Source organism: Megalops cyprinoides, chromosome 4 (genome assembly GCF_013368585.1).
Source record: "Megalops cyprinoides isolate fMegCyp1 chromosome 4, fMegCyp1.pri, whole genome shotgun sequence".
NCBI lineage: Eukaryota > Metazoa > Chordata > Actinopteri > Elopiformes > Megalopidae > Megalops > Megalops cyprinoides.
The window spans coordinates 44830847-44858147 of record NC_050586.1 but is presented as its reverse complement, the minus strand read 5'-3'; the positions used below and the strand labels follow the sequence as shown (position 1 = coordinate 44858147).

Genomic DNA, 27301 nt, shown 5'->3' with positions numbered 1-27301 from the left:
GCAAAATCTCCATTCTAAACAGTCAGGCCTAGGACTGTTCAGAGTGACAGTTCGAGGATCAACAAATATGTAGGAACTGATCGATCCCACCCAGAATTCCCACATCAACACAGCTCATTTGCGTAAAGACCTCCTTTCTACCATCAAGGGAGCTTAAACAATCAGTGCGTTTCAGTGGTATATTTTGATAATATATAACTGTACGATATGCTTCAATGCACAACTTAAAGAGCTACGACTCCCATCTCCTTAAGTCTCTGCCTTTTGAGTTAAATCCCTGCACTAATCTTCATAAGCACCTTGTGCTCAGTTACAGAGAAATTGTAATTGCTGTGCATGTCTTTTAGTTGGCTTCACCCCTCCCAGTCTCTTGGTTCTTAATTATGTGTACAGTCTTGCTGACCGTGAGTTTATCTTATTGAATTTTTCATTTAGTGGGAATTACAGAAGGCATTTTCAAGATGGCACAAAATGTCAGGTGAGACAGAGCAACAGGTCAAAGCCATGAACTTGTGACTCCCATTTATTTCCTCGAAAGTTAATCCATGAAAGAAGAAAGGCTTTGCCAAACACGATGAGAGACTCACCTCGATAAAGGCCACCTGCCAATGAGGGCAACATCCTGGAACACAGAGCACCTCAACCATAATCCAAGCAACTCTGGCACAGAGCCCATCTCTCCACTGTCCTTACATGGATCACAGTGGACCAGGGGCTCTTGTAAAGCTGCCTTTTACAGTTACAAATTTCTCAGCACTTTGGTCATCATTAAATGGAAAGATGACGTAATCCCTTTGAGGACTTTAATTTAAACAACTGGGAAACGCACTCTAAATTACGACAGCATTTCGCACCCAGCCACAGACAAGGGGGGGGGGGAGATCAGTGTGTGGAGTAGACCCTTTCTTTTAAGTGGAATTTTGCAGGGGGAGGACAAGCAATGGGTCCATTATACCAGTGTTTCTCAACCCTCTCCTGAAGTACCCCCTGCCCTGCAGGTTTTAGATCTCTCCCTGCTCCAACACAGCTGATTCAAATGATCAACTCATTATGAACTCCTGAAGCTGCTTAATAACAAACTGATCATTTGAATCAGCTGTATTGGAGCAGGGAGAGATCTAAACCATGCAAAGCAGGGGGTACTCCAGGAGAGGGTTGAGAAACACTGCATTATACAACCCCATCAATATGGGCTCTCAAAAGCTGATGGGTCCCCATTTTTCAATTTTCTGGGCTCTTAGGTTGCAATAAAACCAACCAAACACTGTGGCAATAAGTGGATTCATGGAGTTTTCTTTTCTCTGATCTAAACCCGAGATTTTTTTATGGATAACAGGCAACCTAGAACGCCAATTTGCAGGATTTAATCTTCTACAGCCCCTCACAGCCTTCAATTGACAGTTATTCAGCTCCTTGCTGTTACAAAAAAAATCTAAATTAAGTGTCCAAGTGCCTTTCATCAATTATGACCTATCCTGTTATTGAACATGTCCTATGTAGACTCTGAATCAAGCTCAAACTAACTGACATTTACATGCAGTTGACCCAGGATGCCGAAGTGCGTCCCATCCACCAAACACAGGAAGCTGTTCATGTCATCTCATGTGAAGATGAGGTTCTTGTCAAAACTAGAGTTAGATTTTAGATCATCTTCAGAAACAAAACCTATATCAGGAGGCTGCCAATATATTAGGCTGGGTAACAATAGTCATATGTTTTGGGTCTGCTTTGCAGATGTGCAAAAAATATAATACAGACTGTTGCGCTGTGTTGAAGAAAAGTGTTGAAAAGTGACATTGTTAACATTGTTTTCTTTCCACAAAACAGATCGTAGACAGGAACAGGACATATTTATATCAAAACTGAAGAAACAAACACTTCAACAAACACTTTCAGCCTAGTTGTGATATTATGCATTGACTCTGCTGAGAACGTGCTGCGAATGGCTTTGCTGTCTCACGGACTGCACAGAAAAGATCTGGCTGGAGCAGACATTGATACACTTTACAGGTAAAATAACTGGTGGCTGATGAGGGGTACAAAGAAATCTGATGACAGACAGCAGGTGTGACAGCCAGAACTGTGGAACTTCCAGCTCTGGACTTCTTGTGGATGACTCACCAGCTCCGAAGGCAAAGAAGAAGCTCTTGTCTGGATTTTCCTCCAGCAGTGCCTTCACACGCTTTCCCATCCTCTCGTTGCGCTTGTAGATCAGTTCCTGGCGGAAGTAGCTGTCAATTTCCTGGGCAGTGATTTGCTCGTTGGGGGGCAGGGTGACATTGTTGAAGTTGGGGACCTGGAGGAAGGACAAGGCAGAAGGGACAGGAGAAAATAATGGGGAGGTGAATTTTCATCAATGAGAGTATAAATCAATCATGTCCACACTGACTCCTTGGTTTGAACTGATGTTAATGCTTTTCTTTCTGATCTTAGTGATCATACCTCCACTCATTGTGGGATTCATTAAGCTAAGTCTAGACAGCAGTGACAAGGCCTGGCTTTGTAAAGCTCACCATGTTTCTTAAGTAGGATTCCAGCCTGGTTTCTTTACACAGAGACAAAAAATAGACAATTTTCTTCATCTGGAAAGAGTCACTACTGGTGGAGACAGGTGAACATTCAGACTCACCTGGGATGTGTCGTGGTTGAAGATGATGGAGTTAAGGTCTCCACAGTTATAGTGCTTGATGAGATCCTCGGTTGTGTAGGGCACCTGAACACTGCCTTCTCTCAAGCTCTCCTGCTGCAGAAGGGTCTGGTTCAGGGCGAAAATCACCTAACGAGAAGACAGACATGGCATAAAATCAGAGGATTACATATCCTCCTATATTTTTTAGGAAGAAAGCAACACAGTTTTGAAACATGGAATACCCTGTATTTCATGAAAAAAGATGCTGCTGCACCTTCAATCTGTTCCTTATGTATCTTTGGGTGCCCAGTGCTATTCTGGGAGCAGGGAGGAAAAGAGGAACATGGGCCTCTCTGAAAGCATATGAATAAATCCATCACTTCCATCACAAGATTCCTCTGAGTTTCATTTTTTAGGGTACATGACCACTTAAGTGCCCAAAATGTCAAGGCTGAAAAAATCAGCAATGGATTCTTAAGAATGCCATGCAGCATTCTGCCACACAACAACTGTCTTCCCCTGGCAATCTGTAAAGGGGGGGTGTTGTGGGGAGGAAGGGGAATCAAAGCCCTCACAAAATGTCTCTGAACAAAAGTAACAAGTTCATCAGAAGTGGTCCCCCTCACCCCATTTCTCCCTGTCCCCCTTTGTCTCTGCACTGGAGAAAATTGATTAAGCCTCAGAGTGTGTCACAGTTGAGTGTGTGTGTGGACAGGCAACACACCCATGTATATTTATATGCGTACCCATACACGCAATTCTCCGGCGCTCCATCCCCTTCTATTCTTGTCTTGTTTTCTACAGTGCTTGGATGACACTTTTTTCACTTTCACTGTCATTGTTGGAGCGATCATATAGGATGAGAGGGCAGAGCTCAGCAGATGCCTTCTTGTCGGGGACAAAAGACCCCCTGCCACCCTCTCCTTTCCCCGTACTTTCATCTGCCTCTGATCAAAGCACCACTATGCATATGAAAGGGGGCCGGCTTTATGCTGCTCAAATTAGCCTATCGCCACCCTGCCAGTCCTCCAAACTCTTCAACAAAAACTCTCACATCTGTTCAGTCCAAGCCTCATCTTTTTAGGGTTTTCTTTTCTCAGCCCTCTGCTCCGAGGGCCTTTCAGCCCTCTAAATTATGGTTGTTGGGGGGGAGGGGGGTGTAGGAGTGCAGATCACTTGGACAAAAAAAGGGAGAGAGAAAGGAGGATGGGGTGGTGGGGGGATTGGAACAGCAAGAGAAAGAACGACGGAGCTGAACGAATTACATTTCTTCCTGTGATCCTGCCTCTGTTGTTTTCTCACCGTGGGTCAGCGGGTGCATTTTTTTCCACCACCAAACACACACCCCTAACCCCCCGGTTTGGGGTCCTCCCCCTTTTCGGAGCACGCGGAGCCATTTCGTCCCTTCAGTGGGCGCACACCTCCAATCAGAGTTGGCTCATATTAAAGCCTCGTCGCCCATGAAAGTCAATCCCCCTTTGTGATGGAAATTGGGTTTTTGTGAAGGGGGCTTGTGGGTTGGTGGTGGGGGAGGAGGGCAGCATGAGGAGGGGAGTGCAGTGCTCTCCCTGGGAGCATGCGTCTTAAGAAGTTTATGCCTATGACTCCACTGTGGGGTAGTGAAGTGGAAGATTATATGCTGGAGATTTACACACTTGAATCCAGAACCTTTTTTAATGGGGGATGGAAGTGGTGGTGCTTGTTTTCCAGGGATTATTTTACATCCTGCTGTTTTTTTAAACTCACTGATAGTTGTTTAAAAATACAGAAAAAAGTAAGGAGGGAAAATAAAATGCAAATGGCTGATGACACGTTTGTGGAGAATTCAATGAAATACTCATCTTATGTTTTTATCTTAAGATAAACAGAAAATGTATGGAAAATGTTTATTTGGACAGAAAAAAGTTATTTTACAAAAGTGTAATATGAAGCTTCAATTAATGACAATTGTAAGGTGAACTTAATACAATATTCAGCCAACCATTTCAGGTACTCTTTGAAGCATGCAAAAAAAAAGAGGAACATGGAGCGTTGGAGTGTTTCCCAGCCATGTCCTGTAAGCTTTGAATTTGCCCCTCTGCCTCCACGTTCACTGATGCAAGCTGACCCTACCATCAGCTTGAGCATTCTGTTACACTGAACTCAGAAATATAAAACCCTATTGGAAAAAGCTGGGTTTTTTTCTGCAGAAAGCTCACCGGCTCATCCACAAGACACCAAGTACCCTGTATGGACATTCTGTGCAAGTAAATTAAAGTGGATTGTGGTTTTATATGGAGACAGATTTATTGATTAGAAACTGAGAAAAAAGTTGGACAACTAAGCAGAAATTCATGGAGAAACTAGCAGAGAAATAATAGTGGTCTATTTTGGGGGGCTCTGGAAATTCTTTGGAACCAACTGCCATTCTTTTACAGTAAGTGATGTGCAGGGACAGATAGGACCCATGAATCCCCTCCTAAGAGTTAACGGGCGAAACAGTAGGTGGCAGTGAAGCAGCTTCCTTCATCAGCACAAACCCAAGTAAAGAGAAATGTCTAGGTCAATCTCTGTCCATAGTTCAATATCTATAAGCAATAGATGTCTAAATAAGAGCAGGGTATGAAGAATGGTGCACAGGATGTTTTCTTAAATTTAGACTGAACTCCATTAAAGAGTAAGCAGTAGCCTGACCATATCTGAGAAGCTGTAGAAACCCTACAAACTGTTGACTGCTTTGGTTGATCTTTTGAATTCACTGGTTGTTTCAATTAATTTGAAAAGTAAATGCAAAATTCACCTTTACCAATTCTGCTACAGTGTTTACTTTGTGCTAATGGTCAAATGAGCTCTGAGCCACATCTTCCTGTTCTGTCATTAGCTAAACAGTCTTTGCTGATAGCTGACTGAAATTATGCATGTAGAACAGGAGGAGGGCCCCAGGGTATGTCTGTTCACAACAAACTCACATTACAGATTGGGGGCATTTTCTGGAACCGCTGTCCAGTAGCTTGTAGCTGTCCCCGCTTGCACTTTCCCTTAATGATCAAACAGCTATCCACTAAAAGATCGTCTTTATTTTCTAATAGAATTTTGAATGCATATGTTCACTCTAACGAAAAAATTTCATTGTACCAAAAAATGCTTGTTGCATCACACATTGGGCTGTTGCACTGGTAGACAATTCCCATCTCTATTTTGACATGAGAAATTGGTTGATTTCTGTATCAACATTAACATAATTTCTAGTGATTAAAAGCACCACACAGACTGGACCACTCTACCACTTTCTAAAAGAGATATTATCTGTCCAATCCCCCAAACGGAGGGGTTTCGGGTGGGGGGGGGGGGGGTTCCTGGCATCAGCTTGACTCATCTTGGCAGAATTCCAAGGACAAATGAAGACTTCCAACCGCTTCCCTTTATCCATGCCGACCATTGTGTTTAAAAGGAGCACACAACACAGGCAGGATATGGGAAAACCTCTCCAGACAGGAATGTCTGTCACGTCAACTTTTCAGGATATAAAAAAGAAACAAGCTCACAGCCTCAGTTCCAAATGACTGCCAGCAATACAGAAGCTGCACTTCCTTTCTGTCAACAGCTGTGTTGAAGCAATTGAATCCTGGAATATGTTACATTTTAATAGCCTGATGTTAAAGGCATTAACCTTTCAGGGGGAAAAAGAAGCTTAATCTTTTTGCTTCTTTTAATTTAGTCTACTAAAAATACACAGACAACCCTTTCATTCCAGTATCACATCAGAGACAGGATCAAGATATACTCTGCACAAAAGAGGTAAAGTCACACTCTTGAGCAATGTTTCTCATGTGAAAACTGCCTAATTGCTGTGCTGCAATTCACTGCCATACTACATGTGCTCCTACAATGACGCCAATGAGTCTCATTCTGTAACTTGTAGTTTGACATCTCACTGCAGAGCACTTGCTGAAAGACATCTGCTACATTTCAAACATCCCTTCAACAGCAGGTTCCATCATATTTATTAGTTGAGAAATCTGACAGTGAATGATGGTAGTTTGAGACGGGACGTGCCTCTTGAACAACTGTTTAATGCACATGTCATGTACGGACAATGAAAGCTGACAGCCCATGCTATTACATTCAAGACAGAAAACTGATGAAAACAAGAGTGTGTGGGTGGACTGAAAAGGGGGGATTTGTGTGTAGTGCGTATGTGTGCATGCCTGTGTTTCTCCATGTTTTCAGTATAACTGAAATGCATTTCATTGCCCACAATTATGTTTGCTTTTTAAAATCCCCCACCATCAGCCAGAGTTAAGGGCAAACTGGCATGATATTGTAATGTAAACTGAGCAGGTGCTGCTAAGAATCAAAGATGGTATGGAGGTTAACTTGATTTACTCTGGATTTATTTTCTGACTGCAAAATCTGACAGGAACTGGATGTTGATTAGTCTGGCAATCTGCAGGTAAGGAACGCATCAATACAACCCCAGGTTTAGTTTCCGGTTGTGGTCGTGGGAGAAGATTCTTCTCCCTTGTCAGAGCGGGAGGTAAGACCTGACTGCATGATGCAGCTCTTGGACCACCTCTGTGCCCACCAAGCCAGTCGTCGTGGTCTGGGCTGCTTCCTCCTTGGCCTAACATCTCACCCCACTATAGAGCTGCCTCATCTGTTGTGCCCCCATTTTGATTACTCGCCATTCTCTGGCGACCTGTGGAGATCACTGAGAACCTTATGCTAGCACCCACTTCTGCTGTCAGTTCTTATCTGCTCTGAACTAAAATAAGCCCCTTCCCTTTCCCCTCTCATACTCATCCCAACAACTCTCAGCTCGGTTCATTAAAATCAACACATCCAACCCCTCCAGAAGCGTCAAGCGCAGCATGGACTTCCCAGCAGAGGGAAAACGATCTGGCTACATACAGAAGCTGCTGCATCTGAACAGTATACAGCCCACTTCAGCTGAAATGAGAACTATATGACCGTAGCAGTAACTATAAAAGCCCTTGAACTGCATACAATAGTGAACATTACCAATATGAGATGTGAATAAGCTTTTTTTAAAAATGCTATTTATGATAGCACAGTTCCCAGGTTATTAAATTCAGAAGTAACTGTGGTGAAAGTTATTAAATAGGTACAGAAAAATGTTGGGCAGTGAAATCAACGAAGTGGCTATTAATTGTTTTGGCTTAATCTTTTAAACATAGCAGTGTTTTTCCTTTTCTGACCATGTTCTAAAATGTTCTATAATATAATGATTTTTGACCTCATAATTGGTTCTCAAGTAGATCTGGCCCTAGGCCAGCACAGTAACATGCTGACTTCCCATCCAGTCTTGCCAACAAGGCCCAGTAACTGGAGGGAGTAAGGACGTGTCATTACGGATTACTGGAAACTCCAGTTCTCACTCAAGCATGACTTAAGATTTTCAAAAAGACAGCTTTATTCCAGGAACATTAAAAAATGCCTCTCAACTTGACAGTGGTTTCATCTGCAATCATTATATACCTTGGGTTAGTGTGATTCATTTGACACATTTTCTAAAGATAAAAATAACTGTTGACTGCAAGGATTGGAAGCACTGGTTTATGAATAAATATAATTTTGAAGACTGACATTCAATAGAGTTGAATCCCTCTTCAACAAGAGGGAGATCTGTTCCTTTTAATGGGGTGCAGTAAAACAGCCTTCTATCACGGTATTCCCAGGAAAAATAAACACATTTGGCGCCAAGGGAGAGGGGACTTCTCTTCAGATCCATGTGGGCTGAATACGTACTTGTTTTGTGTGCGGGCGAGGAAGGCACTCTCTGGCTCCAAGGTGCACCGAGGGGAGGCCTGGAGCGAGTGTAGGCACTTCTCTTATTTCACAGCCACTTACTGGCTAACCTCAACCGCTTCCGCTCCACCTTGGAGGGGCTCGTCGGATATCACTCGAGGTCTGCCTGCCTCCCCTCACGCGCGCTGTGCAAACATTCTTGTGGGGTGCATTTACCTTGGCCCCCGGCCGCGGACAAATATTTAGGATGTCAGGGCGAATTGGCAACAAAAACAAAAAGGGGGGGGGGGGGCTGGACTCACAGTGACAGCTTCTTGTGAAAAGAGTAGAAAAGTTGATCCTGACTCCAGTGCCTGTCAAACACGCCCCCCAGCCGAGAGAGCTTAGGGGTAGGGGGCAAAGGAAAAGAGCTGTGTCGGAGCTGTGTCCTTAAAAAAACACATGCAAGTGTTTTTCAGATTGATGTAATCTGCATGTGCTACATATGCTGACTTTTGTGAAGACTGAATACCATATCCACCAGGGATCCTGTATGTTAGGTAACACCAATTATTATCAGAAGATAAACAGCCCCAGTATTAAACTGGTTAATTTCTCTTGTTACTTTCCTTGAAACATGGTTCTGGTTTCTAATGTGATTGGTGTGGGTACAACTGTATTCTTAGAATTTTACAAGCCATCTGTAGTATAAGCATTTATTCACAGATATAAATTAATTTAATATTCATGACATATAAATAGTTATATCAGATTACATTTTGGACTGTTCTCTGAAAAATGATCAGTAGGAAACCTTACAGTTAGTATTGAACGGGTTAACCCTATCGCTATCTAAAATTTATATTATGGTATTATGCTTTCTGGAGAATAACATATTTGAAAGTAAAAAAGTGAAAGTGTTCAGCTGGATGTACCACGGCAGATTTTTAGAATGCTTGGTACAGTCCAATCAATTATTTTCCAGGGAATCAATCATGAAGAAATAATCATTTCTCATGGAATGACCCTGGGTGCCTTTTTATTTCCAAGTAAAAAGGCACAAAAAGATGTTGAGGATGAGAAGCAGCAAGAGGAGTAACACCCTGGAGTTTACACCCTCGTCAAGTTGACACGTTTTCATTACCCACAACGCGTTCTCCAGTTTGGGTGAAACACAGGTTGCAATGCCTATTTACATGTCAGGAAGGATAGGCAGTGTTATTGATGAGGCTGTTTTCCTGGCAAGGGTTTCTGATTGATTTACTCACTGAAGACTTTCATTTTAAAGGAGCACTGGGGGATCAAAGGGTTGAGAGACTACAGCAGGGGTGGCCAAACCTCTCCTGGAGAGCCACTTGTCCTGCATGTTTTAGATCTCTCTCTGCTCCAACACAGCTGATTCAAATGATCAGTTTGTTATTCAGCAGAGAATAATTATGCTGTTTACACGTGTTAACTTTTCAAAGCAATGACCTTATTTAGAATTACACTTGTGCACTAAAGTATTGCACATGCTCAAAGGCTCCTGCTGGGTTTACACTGCATTTTGGCCGCATTCAGTGCAACAAGACTTATGTGTTCATCCAATGAAGGTCCTACATGCGCTGATGACCTCATAAGAAGATTCCACCAGTGATAAATCTGCTGTGTCCAAGCTCACCTCCAAAAGCTTTTGTATAGACTTGACAGTTTCAGGCAAGCATGAAAGGGTTAAGAGTTTTGCCATAACACTGAAGCATCCATGCTTAGACACCCTCCCTTTCATTTGTAGGGCAAAGGTTTTTAAATATTTGCTAAGCCAGCAGGTCATGAACTTCTCTACCAAATGTTGCATGCACAGGATAAAACAAATTTTCACCTCACCTTAAACTACAGGTAGCAATTACATTAATATTCATTTGATGTTGAACCAGGTTGACTGAGGCATCTTCCCATGGGATTATAATATGTAAATGTAATTCATGTAAAAATCAATGGCATTTGAATAGAATATTATGAAACACCAATTACTGTCACTCTAGTATGAAAATATGCGTCTGTCCGAGAACAATGTATATACCTTAATATGAGCTGTTTATTTTAACACATCTATCCTTAAACTCTCAGTGGACTGGATGACTTGAAAAGTCACATCTGAAGCAATGGCTGTTAAGCTAAAAAGGATCTAACTACCAGTTATGATATTTAGCAAGAAGAAATAATGCTGATTTTTTTTACGCAAAGAACATTAGAATGTTTAAAAAAACGTCTTCAGTTTAAAAAAACTTTCCAATAACAAACAGTTGAAGACTTTCAAGAAGGAGGACCACCTATTGAGTGAATCCTTGAGTGAAGGCTAAAACAATAAACACAGGAGGCTTCTAACAATTTTGTTGCTTTGTTGACTGCATATAAATAAGGCTCAGAATTAGCCACAATCCGCACTTAAATTTGAGTTGAAATGTGCTACTTTTTGTTTCTCACATAACAGTGCAACTTCAGGCGTGCATGAAATTAGCAATTGTCACTAATTAAGTACAGAGTGCTTTTGGTTAGACAGTCTAGGCCTAGACCGCAGAGGATCACACTCAGTATACAAGGAAGACGTAGCCTCAGAGACACCACTAAAATGAAAGCAATGTCTCTTCAAATTCAATGCTCAAAAAACTCAAAAAGGTTTACATCAACAAGGGGAAGGACATTTGTGATGTACCTTCAACAGTACACAGCTTGAGTCTTCAAAATGTAATGTGCATATGTTACACATTATAGCATGCAAGTACATTAGGAATGTACAAACAATATTGAATAGGCCAACTATTCCAATAATTAACCTCACCTGCACCAGAGTTACACTCAAATGCAACGTAGCTAAGGAGAGGGCATCATTTAGGTCAGTCAATTCAGAACTTTATGTTTAAAAGCTTATTGTTATGATCCCAGTCATACCCCAAACCCAACAGAATGTTAAAACATACTTATTTATCCAGGCAGCCAATGTCAGGTGAGCCAGTCTGAGTATCCAAATGAATATTCTGACTCATGACATATATCATGTGCAATACACAGTCAACTTCCAACCACCACATACATGTATAATGGCATACACAGTTCTGTTAGCATAGTATGCAACTTGTTCCACTGAAATCTCATTAATTTCACTTTTCTGTTATGTGCATACCCTGGTTAAGTGCATGATGCCATCACAGTTCCAAGCATATGTAATTATCAGGAGTCAACTAATATATTGATTCATCATCTAACATAATTATTCATATCAACCAAAAGAAATGTCACATGAGAATTGAAAGGACACCAGAAGTGAGATGTATTCACTTTTGAACAAGCTGTAAGAGTGGGATTCTTGTCACAGACTGAAAGCTTTGGTTGAGTCAGTGGCCAGACTGACAGTATCAGCCAATCCACAACAGGCAAACACTCATTTAACAATGCAGAAAAGACCAGGCCATTGCCCTTCACCAGGGTGTGCAGAACTCCCTCAGAGGACTAAAAAGAGGAGGAGTACATTTCATTACAGTGGACAACCACAGAAATGAAATGATGGTTTCCTCATTCAAATGCTTATCATTTTAGATCTTAAAATAAACCAGAATTATTTTGGGGCATCAGTCCAAGCACTCACTGAATGAATTTTTCTTCAAAACTCAGGGCTAGAAAAATATGTCCGCTCTTGGAATTAAGGCCTATCAGGATTTGTTGCCAAATTTGTGGTGGTTTAGACCTCATCTGTTAAGTCCCATTAAGCGGACCATAACTGTTAAAAAGATAAAGATCTTTTAAGCAAAGATACTCAACAATTTCAGTATCTAATATCAAACCACCACACAAATTCCCTCTCTGCTTTGGGGCGGGACATGTTTACTTCACTTTAAATTCAAAGTCTACAGGGAACACTCAGTACCCCTCACTTAGAAAATATGACAGGGGCTAATTTCTTATAAAATAGAGGAGAGGGTTATGTGTTCAAACTTGAGACAACTTGGAAAAGTCTTCAAAGCCACCTCTCCCAAAAGAAAGCACAAAAAAACATCCCATGCTCAGAAGATGTGCTATCAGTGATTATCTTCTCCACAAATCAAACACCAAGGTCCAACTTTATGTCAGACAGGAATCCAGTCCAAAAAAAGCAGAAAGTGCTTCCATCAACAGTTCCAGGTGTGAATTTCACAGAAGCTACATCAGAATAAATATGGTGTTGCTCCTAGGCCAGTATATCAAAGCATGCAGATATGCATCACCTTTTACGTGGATTTCTTTATTACTTTATTTCAACATACGGTGTTTATTAAAAAGAAAATATATATATATATATATATATATATATATATATTTCAACCCTGCTGGATATTCCATGGTCAACTGTAAGTGATATTAGAACGTGGAAGTGTTTAGGAACAACAGCAACTCGCCATGTAAAATCACAGAGTGGGGTCAAGGACTGCTAAGGCGCATGGTGCGTAAAAGTCGCCAACGCTCTGCTGATTCCATAGCTGAAGAGTTCTGAACTTCCACTGGCATTAATGTAAGCACAAAAACTGTGTGGCGGGAGCTTCATGAAATGGGTTTCCATGGCCGAGCTGCACGCAAGCCTCACATCACCAAGTCCAATGCCAAGCATCGGATAGAGTGGTGTAAAGCATACCGACATTGGACTGTGGAGCAGTGGAAACGTGTTCTGTGGAGTGACAAATCACACTTCTCTGTTTGGCAGTCAGATGGGCGAGTCTGGGTTTGGTGGCTGCCGGGAGAACGTTACCTGCCTGACTGCATTGTGCCAACTGTGAAGTCTGGTGGAGGAGGGATAATGGTATGGGGCTGTTTTTCAGGGTTTGGGCTAGGCCCCTTATCTCCAGTGAAGGGCAATCTTAATGCTTCAGCATACCAAGACATTTTGGACAATGCTATGCTTCCAACTTTGTGGCAACAGTTTGGGGAAGGCCCTTTTCTATTCCAACATGACTGTGCCCCAGTGTACAAAGCAAGGACTATAAAGACATGGTTTGATGAGTTCGGTGTGGAAGAACTTGACTGGCCCACACAGAGCCCTGACCTCAACCCCATTGAGCACCTTTGGGATGAACTGGAACAGAGATTGCGAGCCAGGGCTTCTCGTCCAACATCAGTGCCTGACCTCATAAACGCTCTACAGAATGAATGGGCACAAATTCCCACAGAAACACTCCAAAATCTTGTGGAAAGCCTTCCAAGAAGAAGGGAAGCTGGTATAGTTGCAAAAGGGGGACCAACTCCATATTAAAGTATATGTATTTGAATACAATGCCATTACAGGCCCTGTTGGTGTAATGGTCAGGCGTCCTAATACGTTTGTCCATATAGTGTATTTCCTTTACAGATCTGATCTTATCCCCATATTTGTTCCATTTGTTTCATTCCAGACTTGCTGTGATTCATTTTATTGTATAATATGAACTAATTTAGAAGGGTTAAAGGGTTGGGGGAGGGATAAATGTTGCAGAACACTGAAAGACCATGTTCAAGAGCAACTAAACTGAGCACACATATTGCATTCACAAAATTAGTAAAAGTCAGACAAACTGGTGTATCCAATTCGTCACCTGTATTTTACATATAGAACAGGAATAGCAGCTCAGCTGGAAACTAAAGTCCTAGCCAGTACTACAACATACTACTAATTAAATGGACACATCTATACATTTTCATGTACAGACAATTTAGTAGATATTGAAGTACATATGCAAACTGTTTAAAAAATAAATACATAATTAAACAATAGAAAAAAATGAAGATCTGTAGATGTGGATATGCTCCATGATGTATTCAGTTCAGCGTTTGCCCACTCAACCAAAGTATTCAGTTATGGTATGTATGACTGTGACATTTCATCTTATCAACTTATCCGAGCCATTTTAAAAGCAATATTGTAACTTTTTGTCCTACATGTAGTGTTGTACATCACAGCAATTTAAACTGATGTGACTATAATTATGGTATATCTCAAGCATCTCCAGACAGGGGTGGTGCTGCCACCACTCAAACTCTTATGGCTATCTTGTTGGCAAAGGTGTCAAAACTTACTTCCTTGAGTACAATTGTACAATCTGTAATTGTAACGGTAATTTCCTTTTAAAAATTTTCAGAGATCATAATTTAAACACATTTTAAAAAGTACTTTTGACATTGGAGTACTCTAGTAAGGAAATAAACAGCAAAACAATAAGCACCAGCTGCTGCTGTTGAAGGTTTGAATACTAATACTAAAAGCCTACATAGAAGACTCATCATTTGCAGCTTCCGCATTTATGGTTTCACGTTGTTTGTGCACAGCAGCATCCCTTGTGCCTAGGTCGGAGTCTGTCCTGCGTCCACAGAACATTGCACAGCTGCACCAACATGTGCACTGCTACCAAATGCAGTGTTCTTTCATTTTGTCACTAGAAATTATGTTACAAGACACAAGCTATTTGTACGACATAAATAATATACCATATGCGGGATCTGTTCCAGAAAATGGGTAATTAAGAAAATGTGGTATTTTACACCAAAGAAATGTCAAATGCACCTCAAAACTGAAAACCTCGTGTTTTTAATAAACATAACATAATATACATTAAGATGCATTAACATTCAGAGCTAGAGTTTGACCAGAGCAAGACCTAACACTTTGAATGTGCCACTGAACTTCCCATTTCTTCCAATTCTAAACTGGTGGTGACCTTTCATTTCAATGGCTTATTTAAAAGTCAAACTAACAGACCCTGTGTGATGTACATAATTGCATCTGAACTATTTTCATATGCTTCCTGTGATTTATGGAGATTAGCACTTTTGTTATTGCCACTCCTTACTATATTTACTAATGCCCACAGATTGTCTCTCATATAGCAGGGTGACAACAGTTTAGGAATCACCCAGGTGGCATACCATTCAGAGACCGTAAAATGGCCATTTAACACAATGCTAAATTAGCACATTAAGTGCCAAGGTGCATCTCCAAAGACTAACACAATGCCCTTGCAATTTCTGATAGCAGTGACAAACAAATGGTAGTTATGGCTAAATGGAGGTCATGCTAAGAAATCCCTGGGGAAGCGTGCCCCCGATTGCATAACCACCAAACAATGAGTTAAGTGATCACTTTCTTCAGACATAAAAAAACAATAATTAGTAGCAGCACCAGGCCTTTTTAGGGTTTCTGTAACTTTCCATATAATTTACTTCAACGGAGGCTACAGAGGCCAGTCTGTCTGCCGTATGGCCTTAAATGAAAATCATTACTTGCACTAGTGTGTCAATAGTAAGCTTGACATTAAATGCAGCTGCAGTTATTCAATTCCATTGACTTGTTCAATGGGTATTGAAAGTAAACTGTGGCTATGGATCTGTGTCCTTCCGTGTAAAATCAATCATCAATTGACTTTGCCTGATTTTAGATTTATAATTCAATATTTGTTTGCCTATGGCAATTATGGATACAGTGGGACCTGAACTGGTATGATCAGCATTTGACTTTTATGACTATGGAGTTCTGAGTATATGATAAGTCATACACCTAAGCCAAAATCTTCAGTGCCAATCAAGACAAAAAAATGAGAAAAAAAAACTTGACTTGACTTGAAGGACTTGAAGAATCTGCTGCTAATGTTTTGATGCTAGATACCACAGGACACCTTCAGGGGTCTTCATCAGTGTATTTCAATATGCTTCTTAAGGTCACTCTGTTTTTCATTTTAGTGTAACTAAATGGTCAGGTGCTCAAATGCAATACTCCACACTTCCAAACAATTGAAATGCTTTGGTGTGGTGAGTGGATACAGGCAATTGAAACAGTGATCATGACATCAATACTTAGCTGAACAAAATTAGGGCTATAGGATTGCATGTGTGAGCCAGTATGTTCATGTATCCACAGAACTCATGATATCTGCAATGAAAAAAAAACACATTTTGGTGAAATGTCTCTAATGATAATCACTGCCTAGCACCAAAATGAAATTAATTCCGGAGAGCTAATGACATCAGGCAACTTGATCAAACAATTTCTCTCAGTCTGAAACTTTGTCAGGCACACAGATGTTGAACACAGTTTTACATCGTAGTATATCATAATCCAATCTCATCAGGTGGATGTGGACAGCTAACTCAGTATCCCAAGGAGCATTTGTGTAGAAATTAGTGGCCTGACCTCTTCACTTCCCACTCCGCCTTGGACAGGTTTGATGTTGATTGTAGTGCTGACCGATAAATCACATTTTCATCGTCATTGTGATATGAACATGTGCAATAAACACATCGCAAAAGACTGCCTGAAACGCGCTGAATAAGAAAAAATCTTTTTATTTACACGCGCCATGCATTCACACTCAGCATGCGAACATTTGACCTATCACAGGGCGGCCCAATTTCGCTCCCTTCGTTTTGGCCCGCCATGAGCTATGCACTCCCACCGCAACGTTCTTCCAGGTAGGATGACGCGCCCCTTAAAACTGATGTTCCACCAATGAGCGGAAAGGGGCAGGGGTGTAGCGAGAGCTGGTTGAATAGGGAATAATGCACTAAAGAAGCGTGTCTTTGTGATAAACTAGTCAGCCTTTTTGACAGGGTTGCCAGTCTGATTTCAAGTGATGTCACATAAAAAGCTGAAATCCTGTTACACACTATCAAAACCGATTCCCGACAAAGTTCGCTTTGGAAAAAGCACTAAAGCACCACTCTGCCAAGTGTTTACTTACAAATAAACTGCTAACCGTGGAAACAAACCGTTAATTCTGCACAGGAACGAGTGTTGAAATTGGTGGCTAAAGTGCATGTTTTATTTTGTTAAGTTGACGCGATCTCAGTAAGGAAACCAAAGTATTGCCATTTCAGTCACACAAGTCAGTGCGAAATCACTACCAATTAGGAAAATTAATTATGCCAAACCTGGCAGCCCGGGTTAGCGGATTCTGTTGTATTTCCGACCAATAATCTGTTGTTGGTGTTATTAGTTAGCCAACGTTACTAAAAAATGAAATTGAAATTGGATTGAAATGAGAAGCTAATTTTCGTTTTGATATTGTGACTCATAGCTACCATATGGGGGCATTTTGTGGTGATGTGTAACTTAAATGTTGCTCAATGTAAACTTAATATCCAATATTGATTTGTTATTCATTGTTGTCACTATGATGTTTAACTTTATATTTTTGTCAATTTTTCAAGTTGAAGTCAAATTTCCACTCTTGATTACAAAGATGGACAATACAGCTGTCAGCTTAATTTTCTAAAGCACCTTGAGTTGCATGCACTTTGTCAGAAAGGTGTCTTTCCTTTTAAATATGTTTATGCTCCCAAAAAGAAGCATACGGATGTTTTATGTTTTTGACAATCATTTCTGCAAATTAATAAAATTACTATTAAGCAGACTTAAGAGTAATGTTATAATAATTTTATTATTTTGAAATTTTATTTTAGATTTAGAATGTTAATTTTCTATAAAATATAATACATTTTAATGTAATGTAATTTCACATCAAATCAACATTTATTTTTGGCCCGCGGCCCTCCATCCAGATTAATTTTTGGAAGAAAATATTTTAAAGGGAGCAGGGGAAATTAAACTTTAATTTCTTATAGTTATAATGTCTTATTTAAATTAATGTTATGATTAATTGGTTGGGTATTCATGTGCAATTTGTTCAATAAAAGCATGTTCAAAATAATTTATTTCATTTCTTTATTCAATGGGCATAGGCTATTCAATGTTTGGGGTCTATGTACTTAGCAGTGTACCTATTAAAGCAGAAAGACATAGGAACTGTATAGCTAATATGCACACTTCAATATCTGTTTATTTATCTTAAGTCATATTGTCATCGCGATACTGAACAATGTTATCGCAGATTTTCCTCATATCATGCAGGCCTAGTTGATTGACAGCCTTGGTGCTAGACCCCGAGCCAAGCTCCCAGTGTGAGTTTTTATGACCTGGTGTTAAAACGGGGCCAAGTCAGTAACTCCACAGGAAGTGCCTGCATCAGGTTTTGAAAGGGACCTGTCAAAATCATCAACCATTTCTGTTATTCTCTAAAGACAGTGCATTTACACTGTAGTCACTGTGCAGCCGCTGTCTTTAGTGTGTCATTGCTTTCCATTTACAACCCCCCTCCCCCAACCAAAATAACTTTATAAGTATTCTGTCATTACCTAGTGACAAATTACAGCATGACAACACATGTGATGTTGTCACATTACAACACCTACTTCAGCTAAAGACAAGATCTTAACACAAGCGACCTTCCATTCAACTAACAGTTTGAGACACTGTGACACTGGTACCCTGACAGAAATACCCCTGGTGTCTAATATTACACTGTTTGGTCAAGACCAGAGGATCTGGCAGCCACCTAGGGGTGAATAATATCCTATTCTGAGAGGCAGCTGTGGAGACATGTATTTTAATTTGAAAATTATTTGGAAGGTTATGCGTGTTAACAGCACTCTCATATTACTTATGGGGCCCTATCTAACACCCGGTGCACGGCAGCTGGCGTGGCGGCGCAGTTGTCTTTGCTAGCTTACAGGCAGTGCATTGTCAGTTTTCGCGTAATGCGCTCACGCCGCCAAATTGCAGGTGAACATGTGCGGCCTTAGGCGTGGTAATTAAAAAAAGAGGTGTGGTCAAGCGCATGGTCTATAAGAAGCTATTTTGACAGCACTGAACCAACCAGCACTCTTGGTCAACAGCTGCTGACCAAGCGCCGTTGACCAAGAAAAACCTGGTCGGAAGTCAGTGGCGCATTGTTTAATGTTATTTTAAGGGCGCAGTATCAACTTACTCATGTCAGGCTGCGCAATCATACACCCTGCTTCTGTCATACAACAACAAGCAATAGCACACATCCATGCAAAATATAACAAATTAGATTACAATGGGACACATCGTTTTGGGATAAATGAAGATATGAAGAAATGTATGTCACAATGAGTAGTTATAATAATCAGGTATTCTCAGATACGGGAGATTAGAAAAATTAGGTAGGTAGATCTATTTAAAAAAAAATTAAAAATTCTTTCACCAATAGCATCAAGACCACGGGTATTTGAGGACACGTGTCACAATGGAGCTGTCGGTCAGGAAACTAAATCTGACAGATCAACACTGACGGCTACTTTAAGCTACACCAACACAAGACCATGTAAGTTTATTAAAACACCTTGAACTCTTCAGTTAGGTATCTTTGCATTTGCTCATATGTTGTCGATTCGCGCAGCCGAATGGAGTATCTGATGGCACAGAGAATTTTAAGACGGCAAAGGCAGACGGTTCACCGGCCGAGACATTCCTATCTGTCTCTCAGTGAGGAGGAATGTAGGCGTAAGCTGCGCCTATCTCGCCAGGCTGTGACAGACATCTGTCATTTCCTGGCAGATGATCTGGGAACTAATGCGTCCTGTCCCTATGCCCTTCCCGTTGCTGTTAAAGTAACTGCTGCACTGCAATTCTATGCTAATGGGTCATTCCAACATCCTCTGAGTTCAACTGGAAGCATTCCACAATCTGCCATAAGTTCGGCCGTACATGCAGTTACCTCAGGTCTAGTCCGACATGCTAGTGAATACATTCAATTTCCCATGACACCTGACAGCCAGGAGTGGGTTAAACAGGAGTTCTGGGTGATGAGTGGGTTCCCTGGCATCCTCGGTGCTATAGACTGCACTCATGTGCAACTACGTGCACCATCTGAAAACGCACTGATTTATGTCAACCGCAAGGGGACCCACTCAATTAACATACGGGTGATCTGCGATGCTGCATGTCGAGTCACCCATGAGTTCGCAAATTACCCTGGCTCAAGTCATGACTCCTTCATACTGGGCAATTCTATCATTCCTACAGTCTTTCAGAGGAATCCTCCCCTGGAGGGGTGGCTGTTAGGGGACAATGGCTACCCATTAAAGACATGGCTGATTACACCATACTGTACATCATGCCAACAACAGTGCGTGAATTGTCCTTGAATCACAAACACGCAAAAGCACGCACTGTCATAGAAAGAACATTTGGGTTGCTGAAAATGCGCTTCAGATGTTCAGATGCGCTTCAGATGTTTGCGCTTCAGTCAGGTGGCACATTACAGTACAGCCCTCAGAAAGTCGGAGCATTCTTTGTGGCATGTTGGTGTTGCATAACATTGCCATACGCCATAGATGTCTCCTGGACTTAGATGAGGGAACATTACAGGACTTTCGAAGACGTGAGGCTGAATTGCATGTGCCGATGCCAATGGACCCAAATGCACCAGCAGCAGCACGGGAGAGGAGAGATCAGCTGGCAGAACAGCTTCATCATCTGTAGCCTGGTAAGCATAGTTTTTTTTATTTATTTATTAACAGAATGTTTTTAGGTTTAACACTTGAAATATTAACATGAATATGATTCACTGTGTTTCTTTACATCATGAGGCTAAAACATTGGCAAAACATTTCTTTCATACATCTTTATTCTTTTTCAGAGAAAAAAAAGATCTGACTGAAAAAAATTTGCGCCATTGAAATAGCAGTCCGCCATTGATCAAGCGCCTCGCTTTTAAAGGGAATGACAGATGACGATCTGATTGGTTCTTTGCATGTCACGCCCAAAACACACCTCTGATTAATTAGGTAGAGGAGCCCAACCCTTTTGGAGCAATGCGCCGGCGCTTGGTGTGTTTTTTCCGCCATCAAAATAGCAAAACGCGCCAGACCACACGCACAACGACAGTGCGCTTCACGCCACTGACGATGTGCCTTAGATCGTTAAAATAGGGCCCATGATATTTCATGTCACTCTCCTCAACGTTTCCCTTCAGAGGATAATATCTGTTGCTTCTTTAATTGCATGAGAATGCAGAACACATTTTCTGAGACAGATAACATTCACTTAATAAGGCAAGACAAGTGAATCTGGCACATTTGCAAATGACAAAATGCATCAGATTGCTGTGAACTTTACATATGAAAAAGAATACACAATCTGTTTTAATACATAAAGTTTCTCCAGAGCTGAAATTGATATTGTCACTGAACTCTGTATTCTTGTAATAAAATAACCAAAGGGGAGTATAAAACTGTACTTTAATAACTGTACTTTTATAAAACTGCAATTTAAGTACGCTCCTCTTAATGGCTTGAATTTGAGGTATTCCATAAAGTCAACAGTACATTTTGTGCTTTTAAAGTCTTTATGTTGTACATCAAGACTAATGTGTTTTGACACTTGCATGTAAAAGTGCTGCCATTACTTACAATCAGGAAAATCAGTCCTGTTTGAAACATATGGATTCCCTTTGCATAGATTAAAACTGTCATTGAAATCCCTGTTACATTATGTTGCTTGCCATAGGCCTTACGGATCTCCTCAATAACTGTATTGAAATTCTATGTATGCATTCTATGTATAATCATCATGTGCTAGTCACATCTGAGTGTTAAGGTCAGACAACAAAATCTACATACTTTCCAAACTAAATCCACTACCTGTACAGTTAGGCCCTTGCAATCAAAACACACTTACTTTAACATTAATCAGTTCCCTTTATTTCATCACAGAGAAGGCAAGTAAGAGAAAACAGAAATGCTAAAATAGAACAAAAAACACCCATCTGATTTTCTCAGACAATTCACTGATGATCCCTGATAAAATATCCCACATCAGTGAAATCTTAGAAATTCTAAAAATCAGATAACAGTTGACTTTTGTTGTCAAGGGAGGGATCACATGCCAGCACTCTACCCTGTAGCATAGCTAAATCACACTGTAAAGGCCTCAATCTAAAAGCAACAGCGGATGAAGCCATTGTTTAATGTGATTATCTGAACCTACACTTACAAGCAGGTGCAAGACACTATACATTTTTACACCCAATGGTCATTCATGAGCAATGTGTCTGCACCTGGTAAAACAAAATTGGGCTTAAAGGACGATAATGTAGACTAAACAGCCATGTTTTCTTTCTCCAGAGCTCAAATACTGACATTCTATTTCATATCTACTGAAATTCAGAGCTGGTGAAACTTTTCAGTTCTTGCTACTGCTAAGGTTAGGCCAGCTGCTGTTTTAGCTGACCTTCTGCCAAACTCAAAGCCAAACCCCATAAACCTTCATTACCTCTTTTAAAGTATTTGCTGAAGAACACTCAACTGAGAACACCTTGTCAAATGTGCTTGTTTCCCCTGAATGTTATTTGCAAGTTTTCAAACAACTTACCAATAGTACACTAAATCCGATGGCTGGGGGAGTGGGGTGGGGGGGCACAAAATATTATCTTCTATTCCATTTGTCTCATGTTATTGCAGTCCTAAAAATTTCATTGCGGCTTTTTCTTTTGCTGTCACTGTTATATTTCCATATAAACAACACATATAAGCAATTGCGTGTGGTTTCATGCATGGTTTTTTGTAGTCATGATGGAACATTTGTCAACATGCTTGCTATCCATAGAGGATGTCCATTTATTCCCAAAGAGAATAAATGTCAAATTAAATGCGGTGTAACTATGCATATATTGCCAGCTTTGTTTAAGAAGCACATCATTTCTAAATGTTTCGATTGTTCTGGAAAATACACAACACATTCCGATGACCTGTCTAGTTGGGACCTGAAATTAATTTAAAGTCAGCGTGACAGTAATGACCACACACAACTCTTTGAACGCTTAATGAAGTCAGTCATTAGCAGGCGGAGATTTGGAATTAACCTGACTGCAAAGCAAGTTCCAAAAAATGACCACCGTGGGCAATGTTTTAGACCGACTACCCAAAAGGACAACTACCATTGTATTTGCATGGCAATGACCGAAGCCATACTTTCACATAGGGAAATTCTACTAGTAAACACTCTTACAATCCATCACATTATTGTTTTGATGATTCACATCCGTTAAACAATCTCTTTCATTACTCAGAACTAAGTGCTGTGGTAGAAGTACAGTGCTCACCACAACTGAGTTTTCCTTTTAAGAAATGCATTAATTCTCTCCCTCTCTTTCTCTCTCACACTCCTCCCATCTGAGGACCAAGTGCTTCAGTGGCACCACCACCTACTATTTTAAATGCCCACACATAATGCCTGGACCATTGCTGGAACGCGGGTCCACTCAATTAACCTGCACAAGGCCAACATGAGATCCCCTGTCCACCTCACTGGCTATGGAATGAAACTGTTGTGATGAACTAATGCCTTCTCTGTGTTGTACCAATGTTATCTTTTCCATTATATTCTAGCAGTCTCTCAGCTGCCTTTTCCTGTGATCAAGGAATAATCTTCCATTTTTCCCCCCAATCTGGCCTGGGTTTTCTGTTTTTTTTTTATTCCCTCTGGAAACATCACTATGCTACACATGCAGCACTTTGTAACAATCTTGATACAGCACATTTTTACAATCAAGTAAATTTGATTGATTTGATTGATTACTGGTCTTAGGTATCTAGGGTGTGATGGCACTGTGTTCTTACTGGACTGAATATTCTTCCTTCTATCTTCTGTTCCAGTAAATTTATTTGTATTTCATCAAGCAATCAATTTGTTTAATTTCTGTTTCATCAGCCACATAACTGCAAATGACCATCCATGTCAAAGAAATCTATATGCTTCAATTGTTTTCCTTTGTTTAAGAACAAATAAATTAAACAATTCAGTTCTTCCACCATGAAAATCAAAAGTGCTTCAAGGAATAAGATATTCAAGGAAAGATTATGATCTTTATTGTTTCCGACTCTAATTTGGCTTCAGGCAGGCATAGTTGTTTTGAGAACTGGAGTTAAAATTAGCATGGTTATGTTATAAACAAACACATATAAACTGCTTAAAATATAAATGAGCTTTGAATTAGGCCTATAATACTTAAAACAACTTGCCTGTGCCAATTCCCACTGAAATGCTTAAGATAAAAGATAGACTTTATTTATTGTGTCTATTAATGTGCCAGAACACAATGAACAATTAAAATGACTGAAGGACTGCTGTTATTCAATACACATAAACTTTCTAAAGCAACCGTAAACCTTTCTCTGAATCAATTTGTCCTTCTAACAAACTCCCATACTCCCATCACACAGTTGATGTCACCGGTGATATTTGAACAATCTCAGCAAACTTCAGGCTATGAAGCTTCACAGTCAAGAACTGGGGAAGTGTCTGTCACCTCAGTACCAGAAATAAGCAAAAATAAGAATTTTCCTAAGAACCACTGCTTCCAGTGATGATAAAAGAAACAAGTGTCATATCTTGGATTTACACCGTGGTTTTGGAATGCTCCACGGATTCAGTGCAAAGCTGTCTTGCTTGATGAATGCATCATTTCCAACTAACCAGAATACCTATTAGAACAGGCCCAAACATGTCCTTTACATGATTGCTTCCAGGGATATGGTAACTGTGAGAATGTCCCCTAAGCGAGAAGTCAATCTGTTGATGGAAAGTGACAAACGGCAAAAAAGGAAGCCTGCTATAGTTCTGATTTCACAGCGTGATTGTTTCCGTAACGGCACACCTTTATGAACTGAAGCTCTCTCTGCCCTCCGTCTTGCATACACTCAGTGTGGCAAATTTCTGAAACAAGGGAATGGGACATAGCTTTATTTTGTCAGTTGGCTATCTCTTTAAAAATAATTCTTTCATTATAGCACAGTGAAAGACAGGTGCTGTATTCAAAACCGCATACTATACTACCAGTGTATACTGATTTTGACCAAATGTAGTACATAGTATACAGTATGCGAACGAAATGAAATTTCCAGTATGCCAAAGATACCCGGACGACATACTGATTTTGCCTACTATATCCCATAAGGAAGTGCAGCTGTAGACGTCACAGGTAATTCTGAGGGTAAAAAGCTGAAAAACATTGCGGACAACGAGACGGCTGTAACGTTGGAGGACCACACTGGGGATTATATATGTTATGTATTCACTTATAATTGATTGACTTGATTATGATCCTTTGTAATTTCATTATATGAAAATGACTGAAATCTAAAACTGTTTGACATCTGTAATTAAACTATCAATTGTTTCTCACAGAAAATCTTTTTATTAATAAAAAAAATTTCATTCGTGAATTTTCATATACATTTTTACCTTAATAATTATCTGACGACATACAGCCTAACAGGTGTAACACCATAAAAAGTTAAGCTTGCAAGCTAGCAGCGTAGGCTACTTACATTGTATTCATAATTAAATATCATTAATGGTCCCATACTGGGTACTACACTGAATAATAGCATGCAGTATACAGTATATACTTGTGTAGTACGAAGTACATAGTATGCAGTAGGCGGTTTCGAATACAGCCAGGGTTTTAGGAGATAAATGTCTTAAATGTCCCTTTGGAGCAGATGGGCATCAGTGGCTTTCAGGATCACTGGATCAAGTTTAATAAAGGAAAGTGTTCCATGCTATGTAAACATACTAGTGACTGAAGAGTGAGGCTTCTTCAACCAAACAATGAGAGGAGCTTTAATGTGTGGTCAATAACAGACTGGTATGAATCAAAATATCTGCGCTCGACAGAAACATGATTGGCTCAAGTTTGTGAGTTACTGAGAGCACATTATGGCTCCACTCAATTTGGAGCTCATGACACCTCACTCTCACGCCACAGATAACCCACAAGAAACAACACTTTGATGTTACAGGCTATAAGTAAACAAAAAAGGCTAGTTGTTAAGCACACTGTACATTTTTGAATTGTAAGAATAGTGTGTTTTCAAAATGAATACACATGATAACATGTTCATTTTTTTACTGCATGCTATGTCAGTGGCAGGTCCCCTCTCATTTTTCCAGCTGTGAAATCTCATGTTTGTCTGTTGATCTCCATATAGTCTCGTGTTCCAGTCACAATCTACATATGACAGTGCAATGCAACTTCTTCTACTGTACAAAATTGGGCTTAATTCGCCAACGAATCAGCTAGTTTCAGTCTGAGAAGTAGCCACCCTAACATGTCTGTCGCATCACATATTTTGATACCTGGCACTATTATAGATTTAGGTAGTGGAGGTACATTCCAGGTGTCAAGCCTCCTAAGAAGTGTAAACCCAATGAGCAGCAGCCTGTCTGGCTGGTGTTGGCCTACTGTCTTAGTCAAAGAACCCTTGTGAAATGCAAGATGCCCAAATACATGCCCCTGTCAGTCACATTTCTATTGTTTTTCCCCCACTGCAGGCTTAGCTAGTGGCAAGACCCCTCTGTCACTTTCCAGTTGTGAAATCTTATGGCCGTAATCTCCATACAGTCACTTTTTGTCCGATCACAAGCTACAAATGAGCTACTAACCTTTAAGGGACTTAATGGATCAGCCCCCCAATACATACAGGGCATGATCAAGGCCTACAAGCCAGCAAGTGTGCTGCGTTGTGCTACCTTGGGTTGCCTTTGTGTCCCTTAATACAAGGGCAGCATCTCTCGAACCCACCTCTACTGGCTCCACACTGGTGGAATGAGCTTCCTGCCGACACTTGGACAACAGATTCCCTGGGTGCCTTCAAAAGAAAGCTTAAAACTCATTTTTTTCAAGCTGTATCTCTAGTCTACCGTCCTCTCTATCTATCTCTATCTATCCTATCTACCCATATTTTCAAAAAAAAAAAAAGCTTACACTACACTAGCTTAACACTTAACTTAGTATCTTACTGACCTCTTGTAATGCTTCATGAGAATTACTCTTACCATAGTGATGCACTTATTTGGAAGTTGTTCTGAGTAAGAGTGTCTGTTAAATGAAGTAATGTAATGTAATGTAAAATGACAGTGCGATGCAAATTCTTTTACCATGGGAAGATTTGGTTTTATTTGACATCTAACCCCTTAGTTTTAGTCTGAGAGGTAGTTAGCCTTTACTGAGTTGGTGACATTGCATAGCTGGCTCTACTATTGATGTAAAAACGTGGGGATACATTCTAGGTGTCAAGCCACCTAAGAAGTGTAAACCTGGAGAGCAG

General features: G+C 40.4%; 1 protein-coding gene across 1 annotated transcript in view; it reads right to left on the bottom strand.

Annotated features, from left to right (window-relative positions):
• Positions 1-27301, bottom strand: part of LOC118776509 (metalloprotease TIKI1-like) — a 70812-nt gene that overhangs the window by 35829 nt on the left and 7682 nt on the right. Inside the window, exons 3-4 of the mRNA XM_036526870.1 lie at positions 2630-2776; positions 2122-2296 (exon numbers count right to left, since the gene is read on the bottom strand). Coding sequence (XP_036382763.1) covers positions 2122-2296; positions 2630-2776 — 322 coding nt within the window. The remainder of the gene's footprint in view (positions 1-2121; positions 2297-2629; positions 2777-27301) is intronic.